This window comes from Castor canadensis, chromosome 6, assembly GCF_047511655.1.
Source record: "Castor canadensis chromosome 6, mCasCan1.hap1v2, whole genome shotgun sequence".
NCBI lineage: Eukaryota > Metazoa > Chordata > Mammalia > Rodentia > Castoridae > Castor > Castor canadensis.
In genome coordinates this window covers 131,995,405-132,019,702 of record NC_133391.1, presented here as the reverse complement: position 1 = coordinate 132,019,702, position 24,298 = coordinate 131,995,405, and the positions used below count along the sequence as shown (strand labels likewise).

Here is a 24,298-nt window from a genome sequence, read left to right as displayed (position 1 = left end):
GCTGTGGGCAGATTAGGATGGGGCTAGGTAGAGCAAGACTTCTCACATCCTGAGTGTTCCCACGAAAGTTGTGGGTTGAACCTTGTAACTGGATGTTTGTCTATTTCTTCTCAGCTTCATCTTTGCTTTGCAAAGTCCTGCTTGAGGCTGACCTCTAAGGATGGCATCAACCAGGTCCCTTTTCTCTCTGACTCCCTATTAGGTTTGGCCAGTGAGAACATGTTCAGGAGGAAAGAGGAAGTCAGCTCCCTTTTGGGCAAAGATTTCTTCCTCTACCAAAAATGTCAGCCTCTGTGGGGCCACAGCCTCTACAGCTACAGTTGCCACTGAAGCTCTCAGAAATTCCAATAACTGCTCCCTTCCTTGCCCTTTTGGCCTAGGGAGTGGTGACATTTTCCTGCTCCTTTGAAGCAGATAGGGGTGATGTGGGGAGGGGTTGGTTTGTTTGTTTTTAAACTGGGTCTGGCTATGGAGCCCAGGCTTGCCTGAAACTAACAAGCCTGCCTCAGCCTGGGATTACAGGCGTGTACCACCAGGTCTGGTGGGTGGGGAGTTATATCACTATCTCTTGCTGGTTAATATTAAATAGATTTTCACTGGGCTTTCTCTAATTGCCTCCTCTTATATTTCTTGCCTCCTCTGTCATGACCATGACTGATGGGTGCCCATCTATGTTGCCTGATTTCATCCCATTCCTAACTCTCTAAGATTCATTGGTCTTCAAAGCTGGACATAAATTTACAGATAAAGTCTCTCTCTTATCACTCTCATTCACTCTGTGTGTGTGTGTGTGTGTCCTTTATGAGAACAAAGACCCCGAGGGCCACACTGCTGGCTAAAGCCACCATACAATGCCTTGGTGGCCTAACCTGAGCTGGAATCTAGGTGTTGGGCTTCCAGTTCAGTGTTTCCTTGCTGTTGTGTGGTATGGTATGGAGGAAATCTGCTCCATACTTGTCCATATCTGTCTCAGTTGCAGACAACTTGCAGACCTCTGTCCCGGTGCTTGCATTCTGTGCTAAGTATTCTTCCATGACCCCATTAGCACCAGTTCAAACTCCCTCCTGCCCTCACATCTTCCAGGAAGCAGTAGAAGGACCACCTTGTTCCAGGAACCAGGACAACAAGCTTGGATCCTAAACAGCAGCCTGATGTGGGACAATGTGTGAGCCGAAGAGCAGAATCCTGCCTGTGAGAATCCTTGCTCCCTGTGTAGCTCAGTGGTATGGCACTTGGAACTTGCCTAGCATGTGTGAGGCCTGGGTTCAGTTACCAGCACCACAAAAAACAAACGAAACAAATAGAATCATTGCTTCCTACCAACCAGCCAGGGACCTTGGGCAAGCTCTGACTCTCTCAGGGCCTACATTTTTTTCTTTCAATCTGCAAGATGGAGAGAGTAATACTTAATTCCTAAAGATTTGCTATGACTTTTAGGTGAATCAGTGCACACAAAGAACATAGAATAGCTTTTATGTACCCCGCCCCAAGTTCTATACGAAGATTCGTTTTTAAAAAGCTCCTACTACTCTCTCTTTTCTGGGTCTCTCTTGACCACCATTAGGGGTGATTTGGAGGTAGGAGTGAGGGGAGAGAGAGAGAGAGACAGACAGACAGACAGAGAGAGAAAGATTGAGAAATGGATCAGCTAGGAACATCATGGGAGCCATTTTTTTTGTAAGCTTTCCTGGTCCCTGAGGATTCCAGTCTTGGTGCTGACCAGCCCAGTGATAGGTGGAAAAAATGGTCTGGAAGCTAGCCATCTCCCCTTCCTGTCCTGAAGCTGTCTGGATGTGAGTTTGTTGTAGTAAACTGCCTCAGGTAAGAGCACTTTACCTGGTAACTAGAAAACAGGACCCCAAGGAAATGAGTCAGGAAGCCCTCTGGCAGTAGTCAAAAGCAATGAAAAGAGGCAGAGCTCCTGGATCTGTGGTACTGGGACCAAAAAAAAAAAAATCTGCTGGTAACCATGGAGACCATGCAAAAGGCCTTTGGAGAGCCCGGTGGCTGCTTTCAGAGGAAATTATTGCTTGCCTTCCAACGCTAGCATGCACAGCATTGTACAAGCACAACTCTGTTCTCTTTGGACCTTTGTCTCAGTGATCATGCACCTTCTTTCACAGGAGTGCCCTCTGAATGTCCCAGCCAAGGGAACAAGAAAAGCCCTGGGGAGCTGAAAGGGAGAAAAACGTGGACCTGCTGAGTGGCAGGGGAATCCAAGCAGAAAGGGGACTGGTGAGATGAAGCCTGTGCTCCTTTGCTTTTATCTATCCAACATGTCTTCGCGTTCATCATTATAAACCACTTATCCTCCACTGCACTGGGTTAAGCTGAGGATGTAGATTGGAACTGATGGGTTTACAAGGGAGTTGTTTCCATCAAAGAGCCAAAAATTCCTCTGCAGGCAAAAGGCTAACAGAAGTGTCCTCTTGGCTTGTTTACAAGAAATTTCAATTTGAGGCTTCCCTCTGAATAACCTCCAGCCAGCACCAAGTGGGAAGAGCTTGCTGTTTGGAAACCTAAGGACCAGGAAACTTGAAAACTCATACAGAAGACTACACTTTCAGGGATCATTTCTGTAGTTCGTTAAAACTCATACAAAAATCTTTGCACAAGGCCACCACGTGGCCTGTACATTTGCTTACTAATAGGAGAAAAATACAGATGTATCTGCACTAACGAAGGTAGCAAAAGGAGTTTTAGTGGAGCTAGGTGGTTGAGTTAAATGTCCCTTGGGTTCTGAAGTTTGGAAGCAGTGCATGTCCCTTGGTCAACATCAGAAGGAGTGCTGTTCATACACCAGCATGCTGTGCAGTAAATGTGTATGCACGCTCTGGGATTTGGGACTGCATGTACACAGAGCTATGTATGTGTACAGACTGTTTGTGAACCCGTGTGTGCCAAGGGGAAGGCCAGGGTGGGAGCTAATGGGATGGCAATAAAAGGGTGTCATTCTTTACTGCTTATCCATGGTATTCATTTCTATCTATCTTCCATCATTATCATTGTCAATGTCAATAAATTCACATTGTCACTAACACTTCCTGAACGTGGACAATGTATTAGGTGCCATCTTCAGTAGTTTCTACATATTTTTCGCATTTGCTTCTGCCTATTTTTCTATAAGGTAAGTACTGCATCCTCTCTACTTCCTAGACAAGAAAGCTAGTGAATCCTTGACATATTAACTTGTCCAAGATAAAATGACAGATAAAGACACAAAGATTCAAATTCATCTGACTCCTAGCCATCCCCAAGAAAAACTTTTGATGACTTTCAGTTACATGGAGTAAACCAGGATAAGTAAAGAAACTAGACAAAGAGAAAATAAAGGCAGAAAAAAGAAGACATGATCTATAGTCCTATATGCAAGCCAAAGCAGGACTCAAATTGAATTTTGAATTTTCTAAATATACAAAGAGAGAAACACAATCATAAGTCACAGTGTTCATATAACAAAAATACAAAATAGTTTCCTAGGAGAAGCACAGCGATTCCTCCTTTAGTAGAAGTTTTCCTGCGGTTTCTTAGGTACAATTTTTTAGATGCTGTAATGAATAAACTATGTTTTGATAATGAACCAAGAAGTCTGTAAGGCTGATTTTTATAATGCCTCTCAATGCAGGCCAAGAGCTTATTAACAAAATGTGAGCATTAAAAGAAATTCTATAAGGTCCAGAACAGTGGTTCTTAGGAGTACAACAGACTCACTGAACAGGTTGTCTTCACACGTACCGTAGGTAATTAACTTCCCTGTGCCTCAGTTTCCTCATCTGTGAAATGAGGATAGAATTATTACCTACTGCAGAGAGCACTGGTGAAGATTAAATGAAGCAGTACATAGAAGGCACTTAGGACTTTGCTTAGGACACGGTGATAGCCAATGCCGTCATCATCCTCGTCACTGTAAGTTAAGTGAGACCTATGTACTTTAGTGATTATCCAAGATGGCCTAATCTTGTGTCCCTTTCAGAAAACCTAATGGTCAAACAGGCTCACGGAGCCTCATAGGAGGCCTCTGCCTTCTCTATATAAATGTAGGGTTAGGCAGTATTTCCAAGCCAGAGCAGTTGAGCTTTTTCTCTGAAAATAAGTCTAAGTTATGCTGATACAAAAACAGTGAGTGACTGTGGCCCAACTCTGTGACAGAGCATGGCTTGGCCAGTTTCTGCTTTAAATGTTTAATGCAGATATTATTAAGCTCTCCAGTGACCATACATTTTTCAATAAAACTAGGAGATATTGAACTTTTAGGAACATAATTGCATAGGCAGTATGGTCAGGCAAGCTGGTTTTCAAATGCTCTGTAGGTAATTAAACTAGTTGATTTGCTATATGGGTTGTTAAGCGTTAAACCTAATTAATATTTGGAGAACATTTACTAGAAATACTAATTTTGGTTTTAAAACAGTTAATCTTAACTTGTCTATTTTATTATTTAAAGCAGCTGGTATAACTAGAGCAGGATTTTATCTTTCAGAATCAAGTGTCCATTTAGGACAATAAAACTATGCCATTAGGGCACAAAAGGATGTTTATTTTTCTGATTTCAATTCATCCAAGGGTAGTGGCTGGGTCATTAGTTATCATTTCAAGAGATAGGGAAACCACCACTCTCTGCTCTCCCAGTTACAGCAATGCAACATAGATCCTAGAGTATCTGGGGGCCTTACTGGGTATACTAAGAAATAGATATCCAAGTCCACAAAGGAGAAAATACACTTGAATTGGCTTTCAATTTTATTACTGCACTGATTTCATAGGATGAACCTACTGGATTGAGCTAATTGACTTCAAAGGTAATTCTAACTGACAAGGCTTAGTTCAATCCTTGGGTGCAATGGGCTGATGGCAGAGACCTTTGCTTTTCACCAAAATCCAAGGATAGAAATCATGAATGACAGGTAGATTCCTGACTAAGGACTGTATTCCCTGGAGCTCATTATACCCAGAAGCATTCAATGACTAGTTCTTAATGTATGAGAACAGATGTAAATTGTGCCCTTTGCAGGCTGAGGTCTACAGAAACAAGCTAGGCTTCTCTATGCTACTCCGTCCATCTGCAGGCTGAGTGAGGGGTATTCTGTGATCCTAGAGAGAGAGATAGAGTCACAAGATGGGAGAAGTGATGTCCCCAATCCCAAGTGAAAGGGAATCATCCACCATCTAGGAACACCTAATTGAACTGTGACATGTCTGAGAAGTACATTTTTATTGTGTTAAACGCTGAAGCTTTGGGTTTTATTTGTCATCATAGCTATAATTATTATAACTTAAGTAGGGTTTTCACTTTTAGAATCAGTAGATTTTAAAATTACTCTGAGTGAGGCAGGTAAGGGGAGTTAAGTGCATTAAATTGAGGCAGAATAATCTTGAAAGATGTGTTTTTAAACTTATTTTCTAAAGACCACTCTTGGAGAAACAGTATACTCTGTGGACAAATATGTATGTGGGTTGTCTAAAAGAGTCATTCTCCTTTTTTTTTTTTTTTCTCGTGTTTCTAATTCCTCAAAAGGGAGTCATCCCCTTATGAACAATGTTTCCTGATTTTTAACTGTCTGGCTTTGCTGTTTCATCGCTAAATTTCCTTGCTTTGTTAGTTTTTGGATAAAGCCTAATTTTCTGTTATTTCTGGATATAGTCCAAGATAATAAGAGACAAGCTTTGGGAATGGTTCTGTAATTTCCCAAATCCTTTTACTTTCTGTAAAAGAGATTGAAATGAAGAAATCTTACTGTCCCTTGGCTGGAGGATTACAGCCCTTTGGGGGTTTTAGCTCTTAGCTCAGAACATGGGTGAAGAGGGTGAGGCACCCAGCAGATACTGCCTGTGGTGCTGGCCTTGCCCTGGACTGGGGAATGCTTACTTCCTGTCAGAGGCATGTTGTGTAGAGCAAAGGGAAAAGAAGAGTTCATCATGTCACAATTTTGTAGTAGGAAATGCTGGCACCAGTGGCATGGAGAGGCTTTCAAAAAATGGAGACAGGGAAAATTAGACACAGAGGAACAAGGAAGCTACCCTTGGTCTGGGCATAAGTTTTTTCTTGCTTCAATTGTCCTACAAAGCTGTGACCTTCTCAATCATCAACTTTCCTTGACCCACATATTTCTTTATGTGGCTTCTAGGCACACACACTCCTGGCTTTCCTTCTAAACCCCTGGCTTCCTGCCTCAGACTTCTTTGCCACCTCCTGACTCCTGACCTGGGCTCAACTCAGGGTTTAGGTGTTAATCTTTCTGCTCAGTCATGGCTGCTTCACCCTGCTTGATTTTATTCAAAGCATTGGCCATTACTGGATGCTATCTAGTTTCTTTGTTTAAACTATGCCAGTCACTTAACTCCATCAGAATGTCAGCTCTGGGACAGCAGAGGCTGTCTTACTTACTGTGGCACTGCCAGGGGCTAGAACCATGCTTGGTCCATAATAAGGGCTCAATAAATGGTTACTGAGTTAATAACTGACTAATTGAATGAAGGAATATATGAATTCCAATGGTAAAAACATTTCTTCTTAAATCAAAGACAAGGAAGAAGCAGGTTTTATTGAAGTAGAAGGGGAATAAGATTAAACTTTAAAATTATTCTAAGTTATTTTGTATGGTCCTGTCTACTGAAATTTCAAATGGAAAAAACAAAAGATAAGTTTCATTTTTTTATCAGCCACAGAGCGATGGATTAGTTGTCCTGTTGCAAACTGGGTTTCTCCCCTCTTGTATGTTCTAAGAGCCAGGCTGCTTACCTTACATCGGGCTCTGCAGTGGCAGCATGCAATGGCAGGCGGCCATTTTTATCTGGGATGTTGTGCTTGGCACCATTTCTGAGCAGACTCACACAGCCTTCAAGCCAACCCTGAAATGCAGGAGCAACCACACGCTCATTTAACACAAACTCACATAGCACAGGTCAACAAACTTTAAGTTTTTTTTTCTTTGATTTGGTTCAAATCATGTTTTATTTATTTGACTTGAAGACATTAAGGACCATAGCTCCAATTTAGATACCTCAACAGAGAGCTGAAGGTATTAAGGTCCAAATTTCTATGTGTTCTGAGGCCTTTACCCTTTCAAATGCAGACTGACCCTAGACGCTCTCTCTTACCTCCCCCTTTCAATTTCCAGGACCACTTAATAATATTCCTTTTGTGTGTATGTTCAGACAGCCCTAGGTCCTACAGTCAAACAAAGGTAGCACATGATAGGGGCTGATTGACCAGTTCTCACCTCTTGGTCTGTGGCCTAGTTCCAAATCATACTTATCAATGATCTGACTTGGATGCCATGGTCCAATTCTAAAATGTGAACTCCAAGCCATTTCTGAGTCCCAGCCTTAATTCTTAGCCTCAGTTTATCTATGTCTGATAAATAGGCCTTGGTTCTCAACAAAGAACAAAGTTCATTTTCTGGTAATCACAAGGATAGCCTCTTACTATTCTAGTCAGTCCCCTTCTCAATGCCTAGACAGGTAACCTGAGCCTCACTCCAATATGGTTGGGCCTCTAATGCTAGCAGCCTGAATCCCTAAAATGTGGCCATCACCAGGCTCCCCAATACTGTGTTTCACTGACCTATGATTTCCCAAGAAACTCAAAGGTGCAAGCGCCTTGCTCTCCACTAATTACGTTGATTAAGGCCTGATATTACCACCTCAAATGTTTGTCTCCTTAGTTAACATAGCCATCACTCTCATTTCAAAGCACAGGAGTCATCTTGAACTAGCCCTCTCTCTCTGTTTCACACTGTTTCACCAGTTACCCTACTGGTAACCAAGTTAGCTCCCATGTTGAGGAAAAGGCTTCCTACATTCATCTAGTATCCTTGGCTACTCACCCAATTCTAAGTCGACTAATAAATAGATGAAACTACTTGGAACCATTATTCTGATGAATAATGTGATATGGCTCTTTTGTTTGGAAGCGGGTTTCTGTCTTTCTCCATTGGAGTACAGTTACACCTCAGGATTCCTCTCAAGAATCCCCAGCAAGATGAGAAAGATGACTGAAGATTCTCCCTTAATATGACAATATTGAAAGCACTGAAAACTAAAATGTTAATAAATACATGAAGATGAAAGAGAATAACGATAAGAAAAGAATCTTTTGCTTTTGAAAAGTCTGAAAAATAATCTGTCAACAAAAGCACATCAAAATTCAGATTTGGTTCTCCAGAATTGACCAATAACACTCAAATCTTAAGTAGAAGTGAATATTTTTCTGGCAGTGTCAGTTTTTACTCATAGTTTACTAATGTATTAAATATGTTTTTAATTGCTAATGTCTAAGTTATCAAGTTCTTTGATTAAAAGGAGAAAATATGATCAAGAAACCCAAAAAGAAAGGCAAGCTGGACACATTTTAGAGTTGCCCAAGATTTACAGTTTTTGAACAGAAGATCTTTTGGAAAGGGAAGGTTTAAAACAACTAAAAAAGTCATTTTGCAACATTTCCTGGAACTCCATGTGTGTGTGTGTGTGTGTGTGTGTGTGTGTGTGTGTGGTTTTCTTTTTTCCTTCAGAAAAAAAGAAATTAAAAAATCCTTGAAGATCTCTGAAATCCTTGTCACTATTCAGAACCAACAAATGAGTTTGGTATAAACTATGTGCTCACTGATTCTATGTGTGCTTCTCTTTCAGTTGTGATAAATTTAAGTTGTCATTTTTACCACAGTTTAAAAATGAGGAAAGAGAGGCTGGGTATGGTGGTACGTGTCTATAATTCTAGCTACTCAGAAGGCAGAGGTAGGAGGAGTGTGGTACCAGGCTATCCCAGGCAAAAGTATGAGATCCTATCTAAAAAAGAAACTAAAACCAAAAGGACCAGGGCATAGCTCAAGTGCTTGCCTAGCAAGTGCAAGGCCCTGAGTTCAAATCCCAGTACCACAAAAAAAAAAAAAAAAAGAAAGAAAAGAAAGAGGAAGGAGGCACAAAACAATGAAGTGATTTTTCCCAAGATCATACATCTATGGTAAGTTTATTTGTACACAGAGTTGAGACTTAATTTCTAACTGCCCTTTTTTGCCACGTTTCTCTTTCATACTTGAATCCAAACCTTGCCAGGAAGAGTGGTAGACTTCATAGTGTAACTTCCAGGACATCCCTCTTCCCAGTGAGCCTCAGCAGAGCCACGGAGGGGTTCTACCAGGGAATCACACAAAAGCTAGGCCTAGTTAGGAAAGTGACCCCACATGTGTCATGTAGGCTGCTATCTTCATGCAGCTTTTTAAAATGAGCTCCTAGAAAGAGTTGTTTGTGAAGGTATCACCTGTCAAGGCTCCAAGGGGCCCCTCATAATTCCCTAACTGCCTAGAGAAGCATTTCTTCCCAGTCCCTTGCCTAGCAGTCCAGCCAAAGAAATTTGAAAATTTGAATTTTATGATTTTGGAAGGGGCACAGTTTGTTTTCACCATATTCTGGCGGCTAGTGGCAGTTGACTCTAGAAACTACTTCTACTCCCTTCTTCTACCACTTGACCCAAATTTCCTCAGCTCAGACACCAAAAACATGTAACAAGAACATTTGTCGGGTTGTGTGCTAGAAGGGAGGTGACTGAGAGGACAGTTGTATATCTGTCCGAGATACGTGACCTCAGCTAGCATACACAGAGCAGCGTTCTTTAAATTTGAGTAGATACAAAAATTGCCAAGGAAGTTTGTTTAACTCGCAGTCTCCACCCCACTGTCCCCATCCTGCTCTTAGTGCATCTCATTAAGGAGGTGTTGGGTGGACCCCAGGAACATGCATTTGAAACAAACCCTCCAAGGGATATACATCAACAAGAGATCTGTGACCACCATTTTGAAAAATTCTATCTAGAGTTATTTGTGGGTCCTAGAGAAAGAGGGCACATCAATAAGAAAAAAATGAAAAATTAGGTTCTGAAGAAAATCTCTGTGAGAATTGGGCAATGCATCATTGCAATCTCTGCTGGACAGGGCAGGAAGGGGTGGCGTGTCCAGGAGACGGAGGGTTTTACTTCAGTAGGGCTGGCCTGGGCAGCAGCAGCAACAGCAAATGCAAGAGGTAGCTATTGCAAGAAGGCACTGGTCATGCTGAGGACTTCTAGTTGGAGAGGAAGAATGATGTCCCCCACATGGTAGTTAGGGCTGCTTGAAAAGCGCTCCAGAAAACCCTTGGATCTCCCAAAAGAATCACAGGGAGGATTTGAGAGGACAGGGGCCTGGGGACTTTCAGTGAGTCTTAACCAAGCTTGTTCCATGTTGGGCAATACTGAACTGAAATCTCTAGTGAGGATGGCATTACACACTTTCTAACTTAAGCATTGACTGTGAACTGAGTCATGTGCTGGTGATGCCTCCAAGAACCTGGTGTTTCCTTCATTCTCTGCTCCCCTCACCCTTCCCAGTTCCCATCATTTCTCACATCCCACCCCAGATGTTAACTGGATCTTCAAAGTGTTACACCCTCTTAGGGTTATTTATGGTGGGCGTTCTTACATGCATCAACAATGTCCAGCGATGTCCCAAGATAAACTGTGATGTTGTTAAGATAGAAAAGAATGTTTCTCTAATGGTGATATCACCTTTATCTAGGATCTAAAATGACAGATCCACAACACCAACTCTAAGTAGTGACATCAACCCTGTAGATAATTGGAGTAAAGCTCCAAGTTCTAGTCTCATTGGCCAGCTGTATTCATCCAAGAACACTGTTCTGCAAGTGGGACCCTTATGACACCTTAGCCTCTTTAACAGACACATGTCACATTAATACCAGGTAGGTTGCCAGGCATAAACTTGTGCGACCATATGTATCCTGCGTGTTAATGTTGGCTCCCATCTTCAACAGCAGTTTCACTGTGTCCACTTGACGTCCAGAAACCGCGTGCATCAAGGGTGTACATCCTGGAATGAGACATTTCAACAGCCTTTAAAATCGTTTGACTGATGACATTTTTGAGCAGACTCTATTTGCCTGTTCATTTATTTCACTCTTTGCAGTACAAACTTAGCTGTTGAACTGTGTGGGATTGAAAAGGGATGAAGATGATTGTTGCTATATTTATATAAATGTCTTTTTTTTTCTGGCTTTCTTCAATCTTCTTTAATTTTGCAATAGTTGGTTGATTGAAATATTTTGGGCAGATGATAAAAATTATTTATTACTGCCTCAGGGATCTGCATAATTTGGGATCCAACATTCTGGTTTATCGTGACTTGGCTTAAACAATGTGGAATCTGGAAAGACCTGTGGAAAGCAACTCCAGCCGTGCAAACAGGTTCCACACACTTTTATTGGAGGTGGTGAGGGGTAAAGCTGGGTGATGGCCTAGTCTTGGGTTGTACAAATTCTTGCTAAAAAGAGCCGCCTGTACTGACCACTTACTTGCTTTAAGAATCAATATAGGCAAAGGCATTTGGTTTCTAAGTGTGCTTTATTCTCAAATAAAAATAGAGATGAAATTACACATTTTGTTTAACTGCAGGGCCGTGGGAACAAGCCAGACAAGTGAGTTAGAGTCCAGGTGCCTTACATTCCTTCAGGTGAAGAAACTAAACCTCACGTACAACCCCTTACCCAGCTGAGACTTGGTTAGAAGTCTTTGGGCTGGAGATTCATACTGACAGTGTGATTCCTCTCTGATGAACTGCACACAGATCCCTGAGAATGGGTACTGTCCAGACTGCTCTCATGAATGATTACAGCTGGAGGCCCAGTGCCTCTCCAAGTCTCTCCCTTCTAAGACACTTACAGGCATTTGTGCTGGGTAAAAGCAGCACAAAGTGCTATGTCTTAAAATAGTGCACAATTTCCTACTTCCTCCCTTTCTCCTTTCCTTCCTTCTTCCCTGTCTTTTGCTTATGTGAATTGAGTGGCTCCCATCTTTCTTTCACTGGACTTTAGTGAAAATCAGTCAGGCATAATTTAAGTGGTCTTTTTCAGAGTTCTCTGTTCCTTTCCATTGATCTAGATATCTACTCCTCAGCCAAGACCACATAGTCTTGATTTTTTGCAGCTACGTAGTAAGCCTTACAATTTGGTATATGCAGATTCCTTCTATTTTATTCTTCTTTTACAAATTAATTTTAACTATCCTAGTTTCTTTCCATTTGTATACAAATTACAGGTAATCTTGTCTACATCCACCAAAAAAATCTTGCTGTAGTTTTAATAGTAATTGTGGTTTCCATCCTATGGAAAGCTGTCTCTTTTTAGAAATTGCATTAAATCTATATAGAAATTGGAGAGCATTGTGTGTTTTACTATATTAAGTTTTCTAATGTATGAATAAGGTATGTCTCTTCACTTATTTAGATATCTTGATTTATTTTATCAGTATTTTATAGTTTTTAGCATACAAGACCTGTACAAATTTTGTTATATTTACATCTAAGAGTCTTTTTTATTGAATTATTTAAAATGTTATTGTATTTTGGTTTCCACATGTTTATTGCTACAACAAATAAATACAACTTATGTTAGTATGTTGATCTTACATCCTATGACCTTGTTGAACTCATTTATTAGTTATAGGCAATCCTTAGGATTTTCTATGGTGACAATAAAATTGTGAAAAAGGGACAGTTTGGGTTTTTTCTTTTTCAATATGTTGGTTTTTTATTTCTTTTCTTGCCTTTGGTACTCATATTACATTATACTGAATATGAGTGCTGAGGATAGATGTTCGTGCCTGCTCATGATCTTGGTGTCAAAGCATTTGGTCTTTCAGCATTAAGGAAAGTATTACTCTTAGGATTTTTTGTAGGTGATTTTTGTGTGTGTGTGGTACTAGTGTTTGAACTTAGGGCATGCCCCTTGCTCGGCAGGCATTCTACCACCTAAACCAGGTCCTTAGCTTTATACATTATCTTTCCCCCTTTTAAAAATAAGAGATGAGCTCTTGCTATGTTGCCCAGCCTGGCTTTTATCTCATGATCCTCCTGTCTCAGACTCCCTATTAGCTGGGATTACAGCCTCCAACTAGCATTCCCAGCTTTGTAGATACTTTATTATATTGAGAAGATTCCTCCCTATTTCTATTTTTTTCTGAGATTTTAAATTGTCAATGCATATTAAATTTTGTCAAATGCTTCTTCTATATCAATAGACATGAATATATGATTTTTCCTCTTTAACTGGTTAACTTGATGGATTAAATTTGCTTTCAAATATTGAGCCAAACTTATATCCCTAGAACAAACCCCACTTGGTCATGCTGTATGGTTTGTTTTATGTATTGCTGAATTCAGTTGCTAATATTCTGTTAAGGACTTTTGAATCTACACTCATGAGGCCTCTTGATGAGTAGGGTTTTAAAATATTATCTTTGTCTGGTTCTGATATGAAGGTAGTATTAGCTCATAAATTTAACTGAGAAGAATTTCCTCTCTTCTCTTTTCTGAAAGAAATTATGTAAAATTGATGTTGATTATTCTTTAAAAGTTCATAGAAATCTCCAGAAAGACTACTTAGGCCTGAAGATATTCTTTTTGGGGGAATTTTTAAATTATGAGTTTAATTTCCTAAGTAGTCATAGGAATATTTAAATTGTCTATTTCCTACTGGAGGAATCATGGTAAATCATCTTAACTTTTCTATTAACAGGTGTTAAGTGCACATATTAATGGAATTCAGTGTGTTATTTCATGCACTGATCAAATTCAACCACCCCTTCAGCACCCAGTTTATCTTTTTTTGAGGAATTGATTCATTTTTCTTAATTATTGACTTTATGTGTGTGGAGTTGTTTGTAGTATTTCCTTATTACCCTTTGGATTCTGTAGGGTCTGTAGTAATGTCTTTGGTTTCATTCCCAATAATTTGTTTCTTCTTCCAGTTTTTATTTGTAAATATTACTAGAGGTCTGTCAATTGCATTGATCTTTTCAATGAATCAGTTTCTGTTTCACTGATTTTCTCTATTGTTTTTCTGTTTCAATTTCATCTTTTCTTTTCTTTTTTCCTTTGAAGTGTTTTGAGTTTGTTTTGCTCTTCTTTTTCTAAGCACCATGAGGTAAGAACTTAGTGATTGAGGTTTTCCTCTTTCCTAAGGTACATACTTAGTGTTAAAGTTCCCCCTTAACATTGCTTTAATGTTGGCCTTTACTGATGGTCTTTTTCATTCAATTTGAGATCATCCCGTTTCTCAGTATGACAAGTAATTTATTTAAACTTGGATATCTGGGGTATTATGTTATGAGATTCTGCATCCACTTCTATTTTAGCTGGTTGCCTGAGACACTGCTCTACAAGGGAAGTTAATGAGGTGCCTCCTCCTATGGCAAGGTGGGATGGGAAATCCAGGTTCTCTAGTAGGCTTCCACTGATATCTGAGGGAGAGGACTCTTCATTGCCACTGGATTCTGGTGAGAGTCCTAACTTTCAATAAAGTCTCCACTGAAATCAATAGGCAAAGAAAAGGGGACCTCATTACTAGGTGAGGGTCAAAGTCTAGGATCCCCACATGCCCACAGGGTCATTGCTAGGTACACAGGTTTTTTTTTTTTTAAAGTGTGTATGGCATTTGCCTAGAAGGGAGCCATTATTGCCTAAAAAGTTTTTTGTTTTTTTCCTGGTCCTTTGACTAGAGAATGCAAGTTTTGAGGGACTTTTTTCTGTCTAGATCTGTTTGCATTTCCGACTTGCCAGCTTCTTATGCTCCAACCCTGGAATATATAAGGCAAAATGAAAATCCATGGAACTCACCACCGTGTCATTTCTTGGATAACTATGGTCTTAACGTCTGTCATGTTCTCTCCATCTTCCAGTTTTCTTATTTTTATTATATGTTTCTAATATTATGTTATTATGTATATAAAATGTTCAGGGCTTTTAGTTGTATTTAGTAGAAAGGAAAATCACATCTATTCCATCTCCCCAGAAGCAGAAATCTTTGCTCTCTGCCTTTGACAGTTACATTTTCCCAACATTCATTGCTAGCAAAAGTAATCTGCTCTTTTCTGTATCTCTGTTATAACTACTTGGCTTATCAACTTCGGTCATTTATACAAAGATATTGGAAATAAACTCAAACAAACTGACTTCATTACAAGAGGTGATGTAAAAGATTTTGAAGCTTTTTGGCCTGATGGTGTGGCTCAAATGTTCGAGCACCTGCCTACCAAGTACGAGGTCTTGACTTCAAACCTCAGTACCGGCAAGATTTTGAAGTTTTGTGTTTAATACTACTATTTAAAGAAATTCTAAGGTTTCTGCACAGAGCCACAGGCAAGATATCCTATTGTCAATGAAGCCAGTCAGAAATAATTTTATTAATATTGTTCATTTCAAAAAGGATGAAGCAGAACAATCTGGACTCACAAGGTGTAAATATCTCACCTTCACTGTCACGGCATTCCAGGATGGAAGGGTCTTCCCGAATTACTGCAGTCAGAGCATTGACGTCTCCGTTAGATGCTGCCTGATAAACCATGGTCAGGTCAATTTCCTCAGCAGAGTCACCTCCATGAATCAAACAGATGCACTGTTACTATGTGGAGTGAATTCTCTGACAGAATAACAACACCCAAATTGTCACCTACACAGATGACTCATTAAATCTTTTTATTGAACCCAGGCAGAAGACTGAGTCATCCTTATCACGTACTTCCTGGCCACCCCTGGGGAAAGGTGGGCTCTGTGTAACACCACCATATGTTGGAAAGGAGCCTGAGGAATTAGATGTCCTTTGAGATTTCATGATGACCTTGCCAGGCATTCAGGTTTCTCAAAACTATTGAGACCAGAGAGGAAAATGGGGCCATAATTTTGGTTCTAGATTTCTTTCTTTGACCTGAAACATGTTATTTGTCGTCTCAGTGACTCAGCTTACCCACTTTTGAAAGAAGTATTGCCATCTTCACTCCAGATCTACTAAGAACCCTTTCCTGTCTTGCTCTGAACCCTAATGGCTGACCTGTGCTAACTGTATTCCCAGACAACCTTGTCCTCTTGCTTGTCCATGGGAGGCACGGGCAGGAGACAGGGGCAAACAGAGTGATTCTCCCCACCCCCAACACAGTGTCTAGCAGGTACTACTTCCTTCCCACTTGCTGAGTCAGCTTTCATGGAGCCCCAATAATTGCTTCCTCCCATTCTCCTTCAGCTGTAAGCTAGATCTCAGCTTTTCACTGGTGTTCATCTGTAGTGATTATTCTCAGAATCCTATTTCATCTCTGTCCCTTTATGAAAGTCCCTTCTTTTCAAACACCTAGGGTTTCATGAGATGATATTTCTAGAAAAAAAATGGCTGTATATAACTCCTTTGAATAGGCATAGCCACTTGTATGTCTATGTACCTTTGTACATAATTGGACTAACTAGCAGTACTGCCAAAGGTGACAGCAGAACTGGGTGACCCCTGTGAGCACAGGGAAAGGGGGAAGCAGGTTCTTATGAGAAGATACCTGGAGAGAGACTGTGCTCAGCTCCTCTGTTTACAAAATTCCTGCCAGGTATGTTTTCTTTTCTTAAACATAATCATTAGGTAAAAAAAATATGTGAGTAAGAAAAGGACTTTTAAGTTGCTTTTTTCTACTAATATAGACATTATGCTAGAAATGCCTTTCAGTTTTAATTGATCTTTACTCAGCAGGAGTCCTAAGCCTTCAGTTTGATTTCTCTCTCACCGTGTTTCTGAGAAACCATGAATGATTTTTAACCAGTTAACCTGAACCAGGAGGAACTTGTTATTGAAAATGATGCATTTATGACAGCACTGTTTTCTAAAGGGAGTAGCTGTTTCTTAATTTCTTCATAGTAGTTTTTTTTTTTTTTAATGGATTCACCTGCACATTTGCGTGGGCACCGGAAGTGGGAGGTGAGAGGTGTCCAGGTCAAATGCCACTTGTATGGTAACTCTGAGAACTTTAGAACCAGACAATGTACATCCAAGTTCTGCTTGTACTGAGCAGTCGTGTGAATGTGGATCAGTCACTCTCACTGGACCATAGATTCCCTGTCTTTAAAATGGAGATGATGGTGGTAATGATGTTGTATGGAAAGAGTGAGTTACAATGTGACTTTGAAACACAGCTTGGCGTTTAGTAAACATTGTCTATACTTTGCTATTACTGCTGCTCCTTTTCTGTTTTGGGCTTATTTAGACAGCATGAAGAAAGTGGAGCACATAGGAGAAAAGGTCTCTTGATTATGATGCTAATAAAGAATCCATATCCGTACAGAACATTAACTCTCTATTAGAAATCTTCCCGGGAGTCTAGCCATTGTGTTAAAATGGTTCACAATGTCTTTGGTACAAGAAATGGGGCCCAGACTTAAGGACAAAGGTAGGCCTGGATCTGGTTATATGTGCACATCCAAGATGCTAGGAGGGTCACCTTGGAAGGAAAATTTCTGGGGTGGGCCAAGTAGCTGTGAAGGTAACAACAGAACTGTGGGTATTTAATATTCTGTATATTGTGCTTATGTAAAATATGCAAATGTGCTTACAATCTGTTCTTGAAGGGACAATAAAACATGTAAGGCTCATATTGTTAAGAAAAAAATGACAACAAATGCTGGCAAGGATTCAGGGAAAAGGAACCCTTATATACTGTTGGTGTATAAGAATTGGTGTAAGTTAGTCCAACTGCTATGGAAATCAGTATGGAGCTTTTTCCAAAAACTGTAGACAGAACACCTTATGTTCCTTCTATACCACTCTTGGACATATATATGAAGGAATATAAATCAGTAGACATTGGAGACACCTGCACATCCATGTTTATTGCAGAACTATTTACAAAAGGCAAGTTGTAGAATCAACCTAGGTGCCCATCGATGAATGAATGGATAAAGAAAATGTGGTATTTATACACAGTGGAGCTTTATAGTTTTATTCACCCATAAAGAAGAATGAAATTATGTCATTTGCAGGAAAGTAAATGGAACTGGAGCTCATATTAAGAGAGATAACACAGACTCAGAAAGACAAATACCATGTTTTCTTTTGTATCTAAACATCTAAAAATTTTTAAAAATGACATGAAAGTAGAAGGAGGATATTTGGGAAGAGGAAGGGGATCAGCAGGAGGAGGGAGGGAGGATAAATATAGGTAATGAGAGAGGGGTGAAAATAATCATTATATACATACATGAAAATGTCATAATGAAACCCATTATTTTGTACAATAAAAAAATGAAAACTAGGAGAGCTGGGTATGGTGGCTTATACTTATAATCCCACCTACTTGAAAGGCAAATATTGGGATGATTGCAGTTTAAAGCCAGCCTGGGCAAAAAAAGTTAGCAAGACCTCATCTCAACCAATAAGCAGTTAGGTAGGAGGCATAGGTAGGAGGCATAGGTAGGAGGATCATGGTCTAAGACTGGATCTGGGAAAAATGTGAGACCCTACCTGAAAAATAACTAAGACCAAAAAAACCAAAAAGCTGGCGGAGTGACTCAAGTGGTAGAGCACCTGCCTAGCAAGTGTGTGTCTCTGAGTTCAAATCCCAATACTGCCAAAAAATCAACACACACACACACACACACACACACACACACAACCCAAAAGCTTGAAAAATAAAAAAAGTAAGGCACATTCATCACACCATGGGACTGTATTGCCTGAAAGAATTAGGATCTCTGCAATATTTTGTCAGAATGATTTGAATAAGATCACATTTAACAGCGAGGGCACAGTGTCTTTGTCCATAGGGAATCCATTTTAATTAACCGAGGGGGGTTAAACCAACATTTGTATTGTCCTGGCCACAGAAACTGATTCAGGGAAGTGACCCAATTAGAGTCCATGGGAAACAAACATACTTCAGCTGGATTGTTTGGAAGGACACTTTCATTTTGTCCCACCACCTGTGAACCTTATGGTGACATAAGTGGGTGGAGAGCCTGTCTAAAAAGAATGAGACAAAGCTAGGAGAGCAGAAATAGGTCAAGTGAAGGACACAGTTGAGACGTGGTGACATCATTCAACAGAATCAAACCACACCTCAGGCTAGCACTATCTCTAGAACATTTATAAGGGCCAATAAATTCCCTTTTTGTTCAAATAAGTTTGCACAATCTTGTGTGTATGTTTTGGTTTTCTTAGCCACTGAAAGAATTCTAACCAATAAAAGATTTTACTGGTGGCATATAGAAAAGGCCTTGGGGCTTTATGTGGACAGTTAGCTCCAAAGGAATTAACAATGTTTTACTAAAATAGGAAGAACTCTGGTGGCATTATTCATGGTCTAGTAACCATATTGAGGGAGGTGAAAGACCCCTTCCATTCTTAACTGGTCAGCATCATATTAAGGTCTATGGCCATGAATTAAACAGAGTTGCAGGTAGCTGGAGGACATTCAGAGGGGAGTGGCCAGGATGAGTTATGAATGGACTTCACTCATGTCTCAGGAGAAACGGTTGAAGGAGATAGATGTGTTCACTCTAGAGATTACTCTGTGAGGTCATGATAGCAACCTTTACATATTTGAACAGTATTTTTATTTAAAAACTGGTAAAATATACACAGCATAAAATTGACCATTTTAACCATTTGAAGCGTATAGTTGATGACACTGTGTACATGCACATTGCTGTGCAACCGTCACCACTGTCATCTATCTCCACAACTCTTCATTGTCCAAGCTCTACCCCAAGAACAACAGCTCCTCAATCTTTCCTGCCCCAAATCCCTGGAAAGCACCATTCCACTTTCTGTGCCTGTGAACTTGACTTCTCTTGGTATCTACTACATGTGGAATTGATAGTATTTGCCTTTCTGTGACCTGCTCTTACACTTAGCATAATGTCTACAAGGCTTACCATATTGCAGTAAGTATCAGATTTTCCTTCCTTTTTAAAGACTGAATGATATTCCTTTGTATGTGGGTACCATAATTTACTTATCCATTCATCTGTTGATGGACACTTGGTGTTTTTCACTTTTTGGATATTGTGAATTATGTTGCCATGAACACAGGTATACAAATCTTTGAGATCCTGCTCTTAATTCTTTTAGGTATATCCCGAGTGGAATTGCTGGATCATGTGATAATTCTATTTTTCAAAAAATGAGCTGCCATATTGTTTCTCATAGCAATGGTGCGATTTTATATTCCTACCAACTGTGCACCAGGATTCCAATTTCCCCACATCCTCACCCACACTTAGTATTTACAGTGGGTCTGTGTTTTGGTTTTTGTTAATAGCCATCCTAATGAGTATGAAGTGGTATCTAATTGTGGTTTTGAATTGAATTTCCTAATGATTAGTGATGTTGAGTATTTTTTCTTGTGTTATTGGCTATCCTTCTATGTATTTTTGAAGAAATGTCTGTTCAAATCCTTTTGAATCAGATTGTTTCACTTTTACCATTGAATTGTAAAAATTTATAAAGAACTTTATATATATATTCTGCATAATGACCCCTTATCAGATATATGATTCACAAATATTTTCTCCCATTCTGTGTTCTGCCTTTTCACACAGTTGATTGTATCTTTTGATGAATAAAGGCTTTTTATTTTCATATAATCCAATTTGTCTATTTTTTCATTTGTTGCCTGTTTTTTTTTTGGCATCACATTCAATAATTCATTGCCAAATCCAATGCCCTTAAGCTTTTCTCCTTTGCCTTCTTCTAAGAGTTCCTCAGCTTTAGGTCTTATGGTTGGGTATCTGATCTACTTTTTGTTAATTTTTAAGTGTAGTGTAAAGTTAGAATCAGTTGTATTTTTTTCCCATGTGACTAGTTACTCAAACATTATATGTTGAAGACTATTCTTTCCTGCTTGAATGGTCTTGGCACCAGTGTGAAAAACTTGTTAATCATAAATGCATGAGATTATTTCTGAATTCTCGCTTCTATTCCAATGCACTAACTATCCATTTCCAGGCCAGTACCACAGTTTTTGATTACTGTAGCTTTGTAGTAAACTTTGAAATCAGAAAAGGTGAGTCCTCCAACTTCACTTTTCTTTTATAAAGCTGTCTTGGCTATTTGGGGTTCCTTGCATTTTAGGATGGGTTTTCCTGTAAAAACATCATTGGACTTTTGGAAACAGATTATATTGAATCCACAAACTGCTTTGGGCAGTATTGACATGAACAGTATTAAGTCTTCTAATTCAGAATGTTTTTTGTTGGTATCTAATTTCTTTTATCAATGAGCTTTGTGGTTTTGTACACAAGTGTTTTGCCTCCTTTGTTAAGTTTATTCCTAAATACTTTGCTCTTTTTGATGCTAGTGTAAAAAGAATTATTTTTGAAATATTTTTATTGTGGACAATTTTGAGGTCATATTGTTGTGTGAAACTTCAGCATTTAGAAATCTTAGTGGGTGAGAGAGGAGGGGAGAAAGGCATCTCAATTGTTAGAGCTTTGTCAAAACATTCCAGGCCACCCCAAGAGGTAACTAATGAGCTTCCTGTTATTGAAGATGGCTGGTCTTGGCTGGCAGACCATCCAAAAAGTGTTTTGAAAGAATTAAGACAGAGTAGACAGGGAAAGGGGGAAGAGAAGACCTGCAAGGCTAATTGGAGTGTACTTCAGAGTTCCTTTTTAGCCTTGGGATAAATTACTAAACCACAGAGTGATTAGGAAATAGGAAATGAAGGAGTTTCCCAAGAGGTTGTGTGGGAACACTTAATCTAAACTGTGGTCAATCCAAATCACTAGTCCTCAGCTTGGAGCCTCTACAAAGAATTTCTGTGGAAATGAGAAAAGGTGATGGAGAAATTATAAGTACAAAGAGGATGACTGATGGGCTGTATGGAATCTAAAATGAGGACAGGAAATTTGTTTTTCTATTGAAGGTCACACACACACTTTGCACATCTAAAAGATCTACCGAAGCAAACAGTCTATAAATCTTTTCTTCTTTCTCTTGTCTTTCTAAACATCATCTGTCTATCTATTTATCCATCCATCCATCCTCCATCCATCACCTGCTCATCATGTCTATCCATGGAGCATGTTTTGAATGACTCTTGCCTCTCTGTGTGAAAGCTAAGCACATAGATGTATGTATAGGTGCATAAAGAAGATTCCAGAACGCACACAGAGGGAGAAGTACTGCTAGCAGAGAAAACGAGTAAGATATGCAGAACTAGGAAGAAAGAAGCATATGAAAAGATGTAGATCATATTTTATAAAAATTATGTATGTATATGCACATGCATGAAATATGCAAAAGACTGGAGAACATGCATCAAAAAGATTGCCAGTTGAAACAGTCTCTTGGATATTCTTCTGCACCTTTACCTTTTATAAATTCTCTACAATGAATTATATTTGCTTACACTCAAAGTTTACCAAACTTTTTCTTACATATTAAAGAAGGAGTCTGGCCTACTAGCTTTATACTAGTATACTTTATACTAGTCAATATTCTACTATTGAAATGGTAAATAGAGTCACCTCATATGTCTATAACTAAAAAAACAAGTCCTGGATATTTGAGTTTTAAAAAGGGGGAATGTGTTTTTAAAATTCTGACCTTTATAAATGCACTAGTGGATTAAAAAACATTTTAAATTATTATTAATTTTTACTTAAAACTGGAGGAATAGACCTTCTTGAAATCATCTTTCTCTCATTTTTCAGTCAGAAAACTGTTTTCTGGATGTATAATTGATGATCTATCTAATCTAAACAGTCTAGTATTAATACTGGGATTTCAAGTGTATGATATGCTATTAGCAATGTTTTAGGTCCTCAGAGGTTCCACATGTGGCCCCTTTTCTAGAACTTCCAATGGTAGCACTGCCTTAGCTCATTGAGGAGTTCTTTGGAAAAGCCTTGACTACACCCATTACTAAGCCCATTTTGTTGAAAATACCCAGCTTGACACTTGCTCTGTGTAAAGTGTGACTTTGTGGAAGGGCCAGGTCATTTGAGGGCAGATTGGGCCATGCAATTGCAAGAGTCCAAACCAGATGGTATGAGGGACTTTCCTTGATCTTGGGTGATTGACTCACCCAAGTCACTGATGAAGTCTGGATTCATTTGGGGCAACTCTAGGGGACTCTGCAGATCTTAGATTGCTCCAGGGAGTGGAACTTAGAGAGCCTGAATTCACTCATCCATCCATTTACTCAGCACCTACCACAGCAAAAGCATAGGCACAGGTGGTCAAGTCTCTATCTCATATGAAGAACATGATATGCCTGGTGGGAAGACAAATGTCTAATTTATGGTTGAGAGGCTTGGGGCAGGCCAGGGAAGAGCCACTTAAATGAAGAGTTTACTGGGCATTTTCTTAATTTAGATCTTTCTTTTCTCCTGCCAAATGGCACTGGATGCTGTGGGTCAGCAGAGAAATTGCATTCTTGGGACTACCCAGAATGACCTATCCATAAGGAAGATGGAGCCTTTGCACCTTCAGGGACATGCCAGGCTTTTACTGCACTCCAATGGCTCCATGTGACAACATTGCCACCCGCTGGTGATGAAGAGTCTCTGTGGGCCTTGAGCCAGTTCTGCTGAGCAGAATTTTGAGCTAGTCTGGAATCCTGTTCCTGCAGGAGGTCATTGATAGAGTTGGCTAACATTGAAACAAAATCAGTCTCATGTGACTCTTACATATGTAGCCGTGACACACTGCATGCACAAATAGAGGCAATATACAAAAATGGATCCATCCTCCACAGTTGAATGTTGGCACAGCCACTTACCTGCTAGCAATGTGACCTTGGACACATTGCTTAAACTTTCCTATGCCCATTCTCCTCTTGTCAAGCAGGGTAAGAATGGAGCTTACCTCATAGGGCTGTTCTGAGAGCTAAATGAGTTAACTCACGTGAAGTGTTTAGAGCATTGCCTGGCACAGAACATGTGTTCACGGTGTGATAATAATTAATATTATTCACATTTCTACTTACACCATAACCACCACTGTCTTCCTTCCGCCTAATAAGACACTTGCAGTAGGCTGTAGTGATTTGGTGAGCTGAAACATTTTGCTATTTTGCATGTTTTCTCCTCCAGTCCCTCAAGGTGCTTTGTTTGAGAATTTTAAGAAAGTTGTGTAAAGTGCCAGTCATGTGGGAAGAAGAGAAAGAGTTTATTTCTAACACTTTAAAGAGAAAAACAGTACTGAACTTTCTGTGAAAAAGGCTGTGGGGGTGGAAAAGAGGATTTCATTCGGTAGGGAGGAAGTCTTGTGACAATGGTCTTTTAAAGGTAATAGCTGGCCACACTCCCACCTTTCTTATAACCAGATTTGTCCTGGGACACATGCTGTGTTTCTTTGAATCTCAGCATCCCGTGTTCCCGGGGTGCTTCTCCTGAGCTCTGAGTGCTAGTGCATGGTTAGTATAGCTCCTGGTCATGGGGGGCCAGGAAATGGAGGGTTTTTTGTTTTGTTTTAGGAAGTATGACTGTACTGACCTTTAGTAAAG

The 24,298-nt window shown here is 39.7% G+C and overlaps 1 protein-coding gene across 2 annotated transcripts in view; it reads right to left on the bottom strand.

Annotated features, from left to right (window-relative positions):
* Ankrd55 (ankyrin repeat domain 55) overlaps positions 1-24,298 on the bottom strand; it is a 95,445-nt gene that overhangs the window by 55,679 nt on the left and 15,468 nt on the right. For both annotated transcript variants that reach the window (XM_074077486.1, XM_074077485.1), the window contains exons 2-4: positions 15,291-15,413; positions 10,726-10,856; positions 6,740-6,849 (exon numbers count right to left, since the gene is read on the bottom strand). In XM_074077486.1, coding sequence (XP_073933587.1) covers positions 6,740-6,849; positions 10,726-10,856; positions 15,291-15,413 — 364 coding nt within the window. The remainder of the gene's footprint in view (positions 1-6,739; positions 6,850-10,725; positions 10,857-15,290; positions 15,414-24,298) is intronic.